The sequence below is a fragment of the Salvelinus sp. IW2-2015 genome, linkage group LG1, assembly GCF_002910315.2.
Source record: "Salvelinus sp. IW2-2015 linkage group LG1, ASM291031v2, whole genome shotgun sequence".
Taxonomy (NCBI): Eukaryota; Metazoa; Chordata; class Actinopteri; order Salmoniformes; family Salmonidae; genus Salvelinus; species Salvelinus sp. IW2-2015.
In genome coordinates, this window is record NC_036838.1 from 44,791,758 (window position 1) to 44,804,431 (window position 12,674).

At 45.4% G+C, this 12,674-nt stretch overlaps 1 protein-coding gene across 1 annotated transcript; it reads left to right on the forward strand.

The window, feature by feature from the left end:
- Positions 1-5,376: 5,376 nt before the first annotated feature.
- LOC111968315 (interferon-induced GTP-binding protein Mx3) lies at positions 5,377-10,261 on the forward strand. The gene is made up of 12 exons (XM_023993827.2): positions 5,377-5,693; positions 6,293-6,430; positions 6,635-6,789; positions 6,899-7,037; positions 7,134-7,332; positions 7,525-7,603; positions 7,703-7,825; positions 8,049-8,190; positions 8,377-8,535; positions 8,726-8,802; positions 8,955-9,200; positions 9,550-10,261. The coding sequence occupies exons 1-12, from the start codon at positions 5,504-5,506 to the stop codon at positions 9,772-9,774; spliced, it is 1,872 nt and encodes a 623-aa protein (XP_023849595.1). The 5' UTR covers positions 5,377-5,503; the 3' UTR covers positions 9,775-10,261.
- Positions 10,262-12,674: the final 2,413 nt, after the last annotated feature.

Sequence of the window (12,674 nt, forward strand, 5' to 3'; positions counted from 1 at the left end):
CCCTGTGCTTCCCTCTGCTGGTCTTATTAGGTTCTTTCCCTCTTTCTATCCCTCTCCTCCTCCCTCTCTCCCTCTCCCGCTCTCTCTCTCTATCGTTCCGTTCCTGCTCCCAGCTGTTTCTTATTCTCCTAACGACCTCATTTACTCTTTCACACCTGTCCCCTATTTTGCCCTCTGATTAGAGTCCCTATTTCTCCCTCTGTTTTCCGCTTCTGTCCTTGTCGGATTCTTGTTTGATGTTTGCTGTCCTGTGTCCTTGTTCCGCCCTGTCGTGTTTTTGCCTTCTTCAGATGCTGCGTGTGAGCAGGTGTCTATGTCAGCTACGGCCTGTGCCTTCCTGAAGCGACCTGCAGTCTGTGGTCGCGTCTCCAGTCGTTCCTCTCTACTGACGAGAGGATTTCAGTTTCCTGTTTTGGATTTACCTTTGATATATCCAGGAGAATCATTGTTTGTTTGATACTGGAATAAAGACTCTGTTTCTATTACGTCGCTTTTGGGTCCTCATTCACCTAGTCATAATACAGAAGAATCCGACCAAGATGGACCCAGCGACTACGGATTCTCTCAACACTGCCGTCAAGTTCCAGGGAGCAATGCTCGGCAGACACGAGCCGGAATTGTCTGCTGCTCGTCATGCCGTTGAGACCCTGGCCACTCAGGTCTCCGACCTGTCAGGACAGTTTCAGAGTCTTCGTCTCGTGCCACCAGCTACTTCCTGGTCTTCCGAGTCTCCGGAACCTAGGGTTAATAACCCACCATGTTACTCTTGGGAGCCACTGAGTGTCGCTCCTTTCTCACCCAGTGTGATATTGTGTTCTCTCTCCAGCCCAACACATACTCTAGAGAGAGATCCGGATCGCTTACGTCATATCACTCCTTACTGGTCGGGCTCGGGAGTGGGGCACAGCTATCTGGGAGGCAAGGGCTGAGTGTTCTAACGTTTATCAGAACTTTAAAGAGGAGATGATACGGGTTTTTGATCGTTCAGTTTTTGGGAAGGAGGCTTCCAGGGCCCTGGCTTCCTATGTCAAGGTGATCGATCCATAACGGATTACTCTTATAGAGTTTCGCACTCTGGCTGCATCCAGTGACTGGAACGAGCCGGCGTTGCTCGCTCGTTTCTGGAGGGACTCCACGCTGAGGTTAAGGATGAGACTCTCCCGGGATGTGCCTTCCAGCGTGGACTCTTTGATTGCACTCGCCATCCGCATAGAACGACGGGTAGATCTTCGTCACCGAGCTCGTGAAAGAGAGCTCGCGTTAACGGTGTTTCCCCTCTCCGCATCTCAACCATCTCCTCCCACCGGCTCAGAGACTGAGCCCATGCAGCTGGGAGGTATTTGCATCTCGACTAAGGAGAGGGAACGGAGAATCACCAACCGCCTTTGCCTCTATTGCGGTTCTGCTGGACATTTTGTCATGTCATGTCCCGTAAAGGGCCAGAGCTCATCAGTAAGCGGAGGGCTACTGGTGAGCGCTACTACTCAGGTCTCTCCATCAAGATCCTGTACTACCTTGTCGGTCCATCTATGCTGGACCGGTTCGGCTGCTTCCTGCAGTGCCTTGATAGACTCTGGGGGCTGAGGGTTGTTTTATGGACAAGCATGGGCTCGGAAACATGACATTCCTCTCAGACAGTTAGGGAAGCCCACGCCCATGTTCGCCTTAGATGGTAGTCTTCTCCCCAGTATCAGATGTGAAGACACTACCTTTAACCCTCACAGTATCTGGGTAACACACAGTGAGACCATTTCCTTTTTTGATTTTTCGTTCACCTTTTACACCTGTTGTTTTGGGTCATCCCTGGCTAGTATGTCATAATCCTTCTATTAATTGGTCTAGTAATTCTATCCTATCCTGGAACGTTTCTTGTCATGTTGAAGTGTTTAATGTCTGCTATCCCTCCTGTGTCTTCTGTCCCCTCTACTCAGAGGAACCTGGTGATTTGACAGGAGTGCCGGAGGAATATCATGATCTGGCGCACGGTCTTCAGTCGGTCCAGAGCCAGCTCCCTCCTCCTCACCGGTCGTATGATTGTGTATTGATCTCCTTCGCGGGACCACTCCCCCTCGGGGTAGACTATACTCTCTGTCGGCTCCCGAACGTAAGGCTCTCGAGGATTATCTGTCTGTTTCTCTCGACGCCGGTACCGTGTGCCTTCTTCCTCTCCCGCCGGAGCGGGTTTTTCTTTGTTAAGAAGAAGGACGGTACTCTGCGCCCCTGCGTGGATTATCGAGGGCTGATGACATAACGGTTAAGAATCGTTACCGCTTCCCCTTATGTCGTCAGCCTTCGAGATTTTGCAGGGAGCCAGGTTTTTTACTAAGTTGGACCTACGTAACGCTTACCATCTCGTTCGCATCAGAGAGGGGGACGAGTGGAAAACGGCGTTTAACACTCTGTTAGGGCATTTCGAATACCGGGTTCTGCCGTTCGGTCTTGCTAATGCTCCAGCTGTCTTTCAGGCATTAGTTAATGATGTTACTGAGAGACCATGCTGAACATCTTTGTTTTCGTTTACCTTGACGATATCCTGATTTTTTTCCCCCGTCACTCGAGATTCATGTTCAGCACGTTCGACGTGTACTCCAGCGGCGCTTTTAGAGAATTGTCTCTACGTGAAGGCTGAGAAGTGCGGCTTTCATGTCCCCTCTGTCACATTTTCCGGTTCTGTTTATTCCGCTGAGGGCATTCAGATGGATCCCGCTAAGGTCCAGGCTGTCAGCGATTGGCCCGTTCCTAAGTCACGTGTCGATTGCAGCGCTTTCTCGGTTTCGCTAATTTCTATCGGCGTTTAATTCGTAATTTCGGTCAAGTGGCTGCCCCTCTCACAGCTCTGACTTCTGTCAAGACTTGCTTTAAGTGGTCCGGTTCGCCAGGGAGTCTTTGATCTCCTCAAGAAGCGTTTTACTTCCGCCCCTATCCTTGTTACTCCTGACGTCACTAAACAATTCATTTCGAGGTTGACGCTTCAGAGGTGGGCGTGGGAGCCATTCTGTCTCAGCGCTTCCATTCTGACGATAAGGTCATCCTTGCGCTTACTTTTCTCATCGCCTGTCGCTCGGAACGCAACTATGATGTGGGTAACCGTGAACTGCTCGCCATCCGCTTAGCCATAGGCGAATGGCGACAGTGGTTGGAGGGGGCGACCGTCCTTTTGTGCGTTTGGACTGACCATAAGAACCTTGAGTACATCCGTTCTGCCAAACGACTTAATGCACGTCAAGCTCGTTGGGCGTTGTTTTTCGCTCGTTTCGAGTTCTGATTTCTTATCGCCGGGAAATAAGAACACCAAGCCTGACGCTTTATCTTCGTCTCTTTAGTTCTTCTGTGGCTTCTACCGACCGAGGGGATTCCCCTGAAGGGCGTGTTGTCGGGTTGACTGTCTGGGGAATTGAGAGACAGGTAAAGCAAGCACTCACTCACACTGCGTCGCCGCGCGCTTGTCTAGTAACCTTCTGTTCGTTCCTGTCTCTACTCGTCTGGCTGTTCTTCAGTGGGCTCACTCTGCAAGTTAGCTGGCCACCCCGGCGTTCGGGGTACGCTTGCTTCTATTCGCCAGCGGTTTTGGTGGCCTACTCAGGAGCGTGACACGCGCCGTTTCGTGGCTGCTTGTTCGGACTGCGCGCAGACTAAGTCAGGGTACTCTCCTCCTGCCGGTCGTCTCAGACCGCTTCCCATTCCTTCTCGACCATGTTCTCACATCGCCTTAGACTTTATTTCCGGTCTGCCTTCGTCTGCGGGAAGACTGTGGAGAGCCGCAATAAACGTAGGATTAAGAGTCCTAGGTATTGTCGCGGGTCAGAGAGTGTGGCCTTTCCACTCGTAACCTTCCTTAGACAGCTTCTCGCATATGCAGTTGTACTCCGCGGTTCATTGGTCCGTTCCGTGTCTCTCAGGTCGTCAATCCTGTCGCTGTGCGACTGCTTCTTCCGCGACATCTTCGTCGCGTCCACCCTGTCTTCCATGTCTCTTGTGTCAAGCCTTTTCTTCGCGCCCCCGTTCGTCTTCCCTCCCCCCCCCCGTCCTTGTCGAGGGCGCTCCTATTTACAAGGTACGGAAGATCATGGACATGCGTTCTCGGGGACGTGGTCACAGTACTTAGTGGATTGGAGGGTTACGGTCCTGAGGAGAGGAGTTGGGTTCCATCTCGGGACGTGCTGGACCGTTCGTTGATTGATGATTTCCTTCGTTGCCGCCAGGGTTCCTCCTCGAGTGCGCCAGGAGGCGCTCGGTGAGTGGGGGGTACTGTCATGTTTTGTCTTTGATCATCATGTCTTGTCCCTGTGCTTCCTCTGCTGGTCTTATTAGGTTCTTTCCCTCTTTCTATCCCTCTCTCTCCTCCTCCCCTCTCTCCTCTCCCGCTCTCTCTCTCTATCGTTCCGTTCTGCTCCCAGCTGTTTCTCATTCTCCTAACGACCTCATTTACTCTTTCACACCTGTCCCCTATTTTGCCCTCTGATTAGAGTCCCTATTTCTCCCTCTGTTTTCCGCTTCTGCTCTTGTCGGATTCTTGTTTGATGTTTGCGTTCCTGTGTCCTTGTCCGCCCGTTCGTGTTTTTGCCTTCTTCAGATGCTGCGCTGGGTAGCAGTGTCTATGTCAGCTACGGCCTGTGCCTTCCTGAAGCGACCTGCAGTCTGTGGTCGCGTCTCCAGTCGTTCCTCTCTACTGACGAGAGGATTTCAGTTTCCTGTTTTGGATTTACCTTTGATATATCCAGGAGAATCATTGTTTGTTTGATACTGGAATAAAGACTCTGTTTCTATTACGTCGCTTTTGGGTCCTCATTCACCAGCATAACAGTCCTAACCGACTTACCAAAACTATATTCTGTTAACAAGAAATTTGTGGAGTGGTTGAAAAATGACTCCAACCTAAGTGTATGTAAACTTCCGACTTCAACTGTAGTTTATAAACCTATCCCACTACACGTTTATTAATAGCCTAAATTATCACTATCCAATCTAATAATCACATTAGGAATAGCAGGCTTGCATTAGTCTGCAAAGGTGATGATAGAGGCATGCAATCCTTTATTATAAAGGTGAATTTCTATGGTGAAAAATAGCTTAAATCCAATGACGGGGTGATATTTTTTGTTGATTTCAAGTTGAATTCACGTTAGTTGACAACGCAACCAGTCCACGTCAGTCCACGCCAGGCAGGCCACACAAGAAACCTAAACTAGTCTATAGCTTTTCTAGTGAGACAGGGCCATCTAGTGGTGTAGCCTAGAAATGACGCCATGTCTCACATGGTTAAATTGGGTGCAGCTTCCAGCTTCAGCACTAACTTTCAATGGAGAAATGAAAGTGGAAACAACCGCTTAAGATTCGATTCGCAGGAATGACACTGAAAACACGGAACCGGTTGTTTCACCCATTATAAAACGTGTCGAGACGTAAAATCTCCTGTATCGGAGAAAAGGGACAGGCAGTGGTCATCAGAGAGCAGAACACCTTGCTGTTTATTTAAGTTTTAAATACTAAATAATAATACACCATGAATAACACTCTAAACCAACATTATGAGGAGAAGGTGCGTCCCTGTATAGACCTTATCGACTCCCTGCGCTCCCTTGGTGTGGAGAAGGACCTTGCGCTGCCTGCCATCGCCGTGATAGGGGACCAGAGTTCGGGAAAGAGCTCAGTGCTGGAGGCGCTGTCTGGGGTGGCTTTGCCAAGGGGGAGTGGTGAGTGATAATTTATCAAACTGAGATAACAATTATTTATCATCTATCAATGTCTCAGAGAGGTTTAACAAGTGAGCCTGTATTGATTTGGTTATCATTTGATCTCTTAATTTATTATGTTAAAGGGAAGTTCACCCATTTTATATGCAGCCTTATTTTCACTCTTTCTGTGATTGTAATTGATTCCCAAAAGTTTTTTTTGTATTATATAATTTTTTTCCCATTACATTGAATTAGTCTTCCCATTTTGCTGAGTCATCACTTGCCAATGACTGTATTGCAATATGCAAATATGTCTAACTCATATTTTTTTGTGCCGAGACATCATTCAGAATTGGTTTGGAGCGTTTTCTAACATGCTTTCGATTCATTTTCATTATGCATTATGGTCAATGATTGATGACTCAGCAAAATGTGACTACCAATTTTCTATAAAACAAGATGTGAAATGTTTTTGGGGATCAACTACAAGCACAGAAAGATGGAATATTTCACAATTTAATTTGATTGTACTGGGAAAATGTTGTATATGGACTGTTTTTTCTGTGTTTCTAACAGTTTAATTTAATCTCTTTCACGCTTTCTAACAACTCTGACAGGTATTGTAACACGATGCCCTCTCGAGCTGAAGATGAAGAGGAAGAGAGAAGGAGAAGAATGGCATGGAAAAATCAGCTACCAAGACCATGAGGAGGAGATTGAGGACCCCTCTGATGTGGAGAAGAAAATTCGTGAAGGTGTGGTCATTGGTCTGCTGATCATGGCAAAGATGAAAGTCTCTAAAGTCTAAACTATGTTCTCTACTCCATAAGACATCACACCCATAAGTATTAAATACCTAAATGCCAATAAAAAGATAACTTGATCCACTTTACTATTGTGCTGTTGGAACCCTGGTGGTTTCTAGCAACAGTGTTCTGTATTCCTATTCCTCCCTCCAGCCCAGGACGAAATGGCAGGTGTGGGGGTGGGTATCAGTGATGACCTCATCAGCCTAGAGATTGGCTCCCCTGACGTCCCAGACCTCACACTCATCGACCTGCCAGGCATCGCCCGGGTAGCTGTCAAGGGTCAACCTGAGAACATTGGTGAACAGGTACATCTTTCCACCCCACCCCCAATGTTAGTGGGAAAACACTGTGCATTTTTAACCCAGAAACCAAGTCCCCCCACAACATGTTATGTATAATATTTGACATTTCCAGATTAAGAGATTGATACGGAAGTTCATCACAAAGCAAGAAACAATCAACTTGGTGGTTGTGCCATGCAACGTTGACATTGCAACCACAGAGGCTTTGAAGATGGCACAAGAGGTGGACCCTGAAGGGGAAAGAACATTAGGTATTCCCCCTTTTATTATTTATTAAACTATTATGGACCATGTTGACTTGTGTTGACTTTAATGAGTGAGACTTGTGTGTGTTTCCCATTGAACAGGCATCCTGACCAAGCCTGACCTGGTAGACAAAGGCACAGAGGAGACGGTGGTGGACATAGTTCATAATGAGGTTATCCACCTAACTAAGGGCTACATGATAGTCAAGTGCAGGGGCCAGAAGGAGATCATGGAGCGAGTCTCACTGACCGAGGCCACAGAGAGGGAGAAGGCTTTCTTCAAAGAGCACGCTCATCTCAGGTTGGTCCTCTGGGTTGAAGTGTGCCTTCGATTTTAAAAGCTGTTTTGGAAAGCATGAAGCAAATTTGATCCAATGCCTATTTTTCATCACTCATAAAGTGTGTTAGTTTTTAATTGAATTGTGTACCTGTGTGGTAACCAAACTATTTGGTATGTTGTGAAAAAAAACTGTTTTTTCTAACCTTTCTGCAGCACACTTTATGATGAGGGCCATGCCACCATCCCTAAACTGGCAGAGAAATTAACTCTTGAACTGGTGCATCATATCGAGGTAAATTATTCTTCCATTACATTTCACTGCACAAAATCCTATACATTTGTTACTGAGTGACTGTTGCCATAAGCCATGACTCTGCGTTGTGCACTTTAGAAATCCCTGCCTCGTCTAGAAGAGCAGATTGAGGCAAAGCTGGCAGAGACACATGCCGAGCTGGAAAGATATGGTACCGGACCCCCTGAGGACTCGGCGGAAAGGATGTACTTCCTGATTGATGTGAGTCCCCCAGCCTGCAACAGATGATTTAGTTACCCTCTCCTTCACTCAGCTCTGGCCTTGACCCAAACTGACAACAGCCATGTTTGTCTTTGTTAGCAAAACTTATCAATTCAGGAAAGCATTTGAAAGTTGATGAAATCTTATCCATAGCTGTTTCTCTTTACACATCTACACATATATCCCTCCCATGTATCTAATAACGTCTCTTTCTGTGTCTCAGAAAGTGACTGCGTTCACCCAGGATGCCATCAACCTGAGCACTGGGGAGGAGCTGAAAAGCGGAATTCGTCTCAATGTCTTCTCCACACTCAGACAAGAGTTTGAGAAATGGAAGTTACACCTGGATCGCTCTGGAGAAATCTGTGAGTTCACCATTATCATGCTCCGATGCACCCATCAAAAACGCTGGCTTATTTCAGCGAGCTAGATAACAAAGAATTGCTATTTGAATTGAGATTGATGTACAGAATTTTATTTTGACATGGAAGGCTTATACACTTGCTTATTTAGTGTAATGCAACATAATGACATCCTTTTGTATATTGCAGTTAACCAGAGGATCGAGGGAGAAGTGGCTGATTATGAGAAGACCTACCGTGGAAGGGAGCTCCCAGGGTTCATCAACTACAAGACCTTTGAGGTGATGGTGAAAGACCAGATTAAACAACTCGAGGAACCAGCAGTCAAGAAGCTGAAGGAGATTTCAGGTATAGTATATGTTTGAGAAGGTTCTTTTTTTACCTATACTAAAACCCAGTCAGTGTTTTTATTTCATATGGGAGCCTATTTGCCAAAATATGAAGCCAAGATGATTTATGTATATTTTCCATCCAAGAATGTAATCTATCTTTGAGTCCTGTGTCAGAGTGATGTTATGGTGTTTCTTCCCTTCTCTAGATGCCGTTAGGAAGGTGTTCTTGCTGCTGGCTCAGAGCAGCTTCACTGGATTTCCTAACCTCCTGAAATCAGCGAAGGTATATCTCACACCATGCAATATTAATGTCACCATTTATCCCTGATATTCCCACAGTTGGTCATCGACCTGTATGTGAATGAGATGGCTGACATGCACCAACTACATTTATCTCCTGTTGAATGACTGAGTTGTGTTTTGTTTCAACTACAGACAAAAATTGAGGCCATTAAGCAGGTGAATGACTCTACAGCTGAGTCCATGTTGAGGACTCAGTTCAAGATGGAGCTGATAGTGTACACACAGGACAGCACCTACAGCCACAGTCTGAGTGAGAGGAAGAGGGAGGAGGAAGACGACCGACCCTTACCGACCGTTAAGATAAGGAGTACGATCTTTAGCACAGACAACCATGCCACCCTACAGGAGATGATGCTGCACCTCAAGTCCTATTACAGGGTAAGTACTGTGTAAATCACCATCTTAGATGCTGGCCTAACACCCTAAACAAGAACCTACCTGTATTTCCACTAGCTCTTCAGACTAGGGATAAGAGGGCACTAACTCAGAGATTGAATGGAACTGCTGACTCTTAAACTAATTTCTTCACCATTTCCCTGAAAGCTAGTTAATATTGTTGCATGTAAATGTGCTATAACATTATACAATTTAGAGTGTGTGTGAACCAACCATTGTCAGGGGACTAAAACCTGAATTGGACAGAATTGATGGTAGACCACTATATCTATCGATGTCTGTCATTTTAATAATAGGTGTTTTGTCTTGTCTGTCTCTTTATCCTTGCCAGATATCCAGTCAGCGTCTGGCTGATCAAATTCCCATGGTAATCCGCTACCTGGTTCTGCAGGAGTCTGCTTCCCAGCTGCAGAGGGAGATGCTTCAGACTCTGCAGGAGAAGGACAACATCGAGCAGCTGCTGAAGGAGGACTTCGACATCGGCAGCAAGAGGGCTGCACTGCAGAACAAGCTCAAACGTCTGATGAAGGCACGCAGCTACCTAGTGGAGTTCTAGTATGGACAGCTGCTTGTTAACATTTAGGATGGTCTTGACTAATGCCAGATGGATTGATCAATGGAAGTAGACCTACAGGTGTGTTGCAGTGGGGTTTGGGGTAGATTCTGTGATCTCAGTTCATTGCATAGTAAATGTAATATAAGTTACTCTGCAATCAAGTTCTTTGTTATCCTTTTTTGTTGATAATATTAAACTCAAATGCCTGATGAACGCAAGCAGCTAGCCTACCAGGTGGAGTGGGAACCTGCCTGATAACATTTGGGAACAGAGAAGGAAGTGCAATCATTTTATTGATAGGCACCGTATAACTTGTGGTTTATATTTCTGCTAACATACTTTTTATTGTTATGGTGTCTCCTTTTTATCATGTCTGGATGGTGGGCCTGTGGACCACTGAGCATCAACTAATGGCCGCACAGTTTGGGTTTATCTATGTTAAACCAAGTTGTATATTTTTATAATTTCTTTAAAAACATTTAAGCCAAATAAAAAATGTGTGAAGAAAAAAAAGACATGTTGAACTGTCAAATTTTATTGCATTCTCTATGAGACCTCTCAATCTGAAGTAGACATTTTCTGGTGAAACAGGTTCATCTACTGGTCTAGCCTAGGAATGACGCCATGACTCACCCGTCGCACTAACTTTCAATAAAGAAATGAAAGTGAAACATACCATGTAAGATTTGATTCCCAGGAATGACAACGGCTGTTTTGTACCCATTAAAGGAAAATTAGTCGAGTGCTGAGGAGTGTTTCTGTCTGTAATAAAGCCCTTTTGTGCGGAGAAACACCTTCTGATTGACTGGGCCTGGCTCCCCAGTGGGTGGAGGCCCTCCCAAGGCTGCACCCCTTCCCAGTACATTTTCAAAATTAGTCCCTGGCTGTCATCAAATCAAAGTTTATTGGTCACATGCCCTGAATACACGAAGTAAACGTTGTAGCGAAATGCTCTCCTCAAAACTGCAATACACATGTACAGTACCAGACAAAAGTTTGAATACACCTACTCATTCAAGGGTTTTTCTTCATTTGTACTATTTTCTACATTGTAGAATAATAGTGAATATGTCATAACTATGAAATAACAAATATGAAATCATGTAGTAACCAAACAACTGTTAAACATATTAAAATATATTTTATATTTGAGATTCTTCAAAGTAGCCACCCTTTGCTTTGATGACAGCTTTGCACACTCTTGGCATTCTCTCAACCAGCTTCAAGAGGTCTTCACTTGGAATGCATTTCAATTAACAGGTGTGCTATGTTAAAAAATTAATTTGTGATTTTCTTTTCTTTCTTGGAGCCAATCAGTTGTGTTGTGACAAGGTAGGGCTGGTATACGGAAGATAGCCCTATTTGGTAAAAGACCAAGTCTCCATTTTGGCAAAAACAGCTCAAATAAGCAAAGAGAGACGACAGTCCATCATTAGTTTAAGACATGAAGGTGTCAAGATCGTCTTGAGGTGAAAGAGTGGACCAAGGCGCAGCGTGATATGAATACATCTTCTTTTAATATAACGAAGACGACAACTGAAGAACACTGACAAACTAATACAAACTACGTGCACACATGCAACATAGACAATTACCCACAACCTACCTAATGCCTATGGCTGCCTTAAATATGGCTCCCAATCAGAGACAACGATAGACAGCTGTCTCTGATTGAGAACCATTCCAGGCAACCATAGACTTACCTAAACACCTACACTGAACACAACCCCAAGAACTCTACAAAAACTCACCTAGACAATACAACCACCCAAGACGAGACAACACACACAAACATCCCCCATGTCACACCCTGACCTAACTAAAATAATACAGAAAACAAAGATAACTAAGGCCAGGGCGTGACAGAAGGTCAGTCAATATGGAACATTTCAAGAACTTTTAAAGTTTCTTCAAGTGCAGTCGCAAAACCCATCAAGCGCTATGATGTAACTGGCTCTCATGAGGACCGCCACAGGAAAGGTAGACCCAGAGTTACCTCTGCTGCAGAGGATAAATTCATTTAGTTACCAGCCTCAGATTGCAGCCCAAATAAATGCTTCACAGAGTTCAAGTAACAGACAAATCTCAACATCAACTGTTCAGAGGAGACTGCGTGAATCAGGCCTTCATGGTCAAATTGCTGCACTACTAAAGGACGCAAATAAGAAAAGACACTTGATTCGGCCAAGAAACACAAGCAATGGACATTAGACCGGTGTAAATCTGTCCTTTGGTCTGCTGAGTCCAAATGAGAGATTTTTGGTTCCAACCTCTGTCTTTGTGAGATGCAGAGTAGGTGAATGGATGATCTGCGCATCTGTGGTTCCCACCGTGAAGCATGGAGGTATCATAAATCAAGGTAAGACCCAGAACCAGACCGTGTCTAAGTAACATAGTTTATTATAGCAACAGGGGCAAGGAACAGGACGGCAGGCAGGCTCAGGGTCAGGTCAGGCAGAGGTCGGTAATCCAGAGGTGGGGCAAAGAAAAAGCCACATCTCAGACTGGCCAATAAAAATAAAATATTAGATGGGCAAAAGAACACAGACACTGGACAGAGGAACTCTGCCTAGAAGGCCAGCATCCAGGAGTCGCATCTTCACTGTTGACGTTGAGACTGGTGTTTTGCGGGTACTATTTAATTGAAGCTGCCAGTTGAGGACTTGTGAGGCGTCTGTTTCTCAAACTAGACACTCTAATGTACTTGTCCTCTTTCTCAGTTGTGCACCGGTGCCTCCCACTCCTCTTTCTATTCTGGTTAGAGACAGTTAGCGCTGTTCTGTGAAGGGAGTAGTACACAGCGTTGTACGAGATCTTCAGTTTCTTGGCAATTTCCTGCATGGAATAGCCTTCATTTCTCAGAACAAGAATAGACTGACGAGTTTCAGAAGAAAGTTATT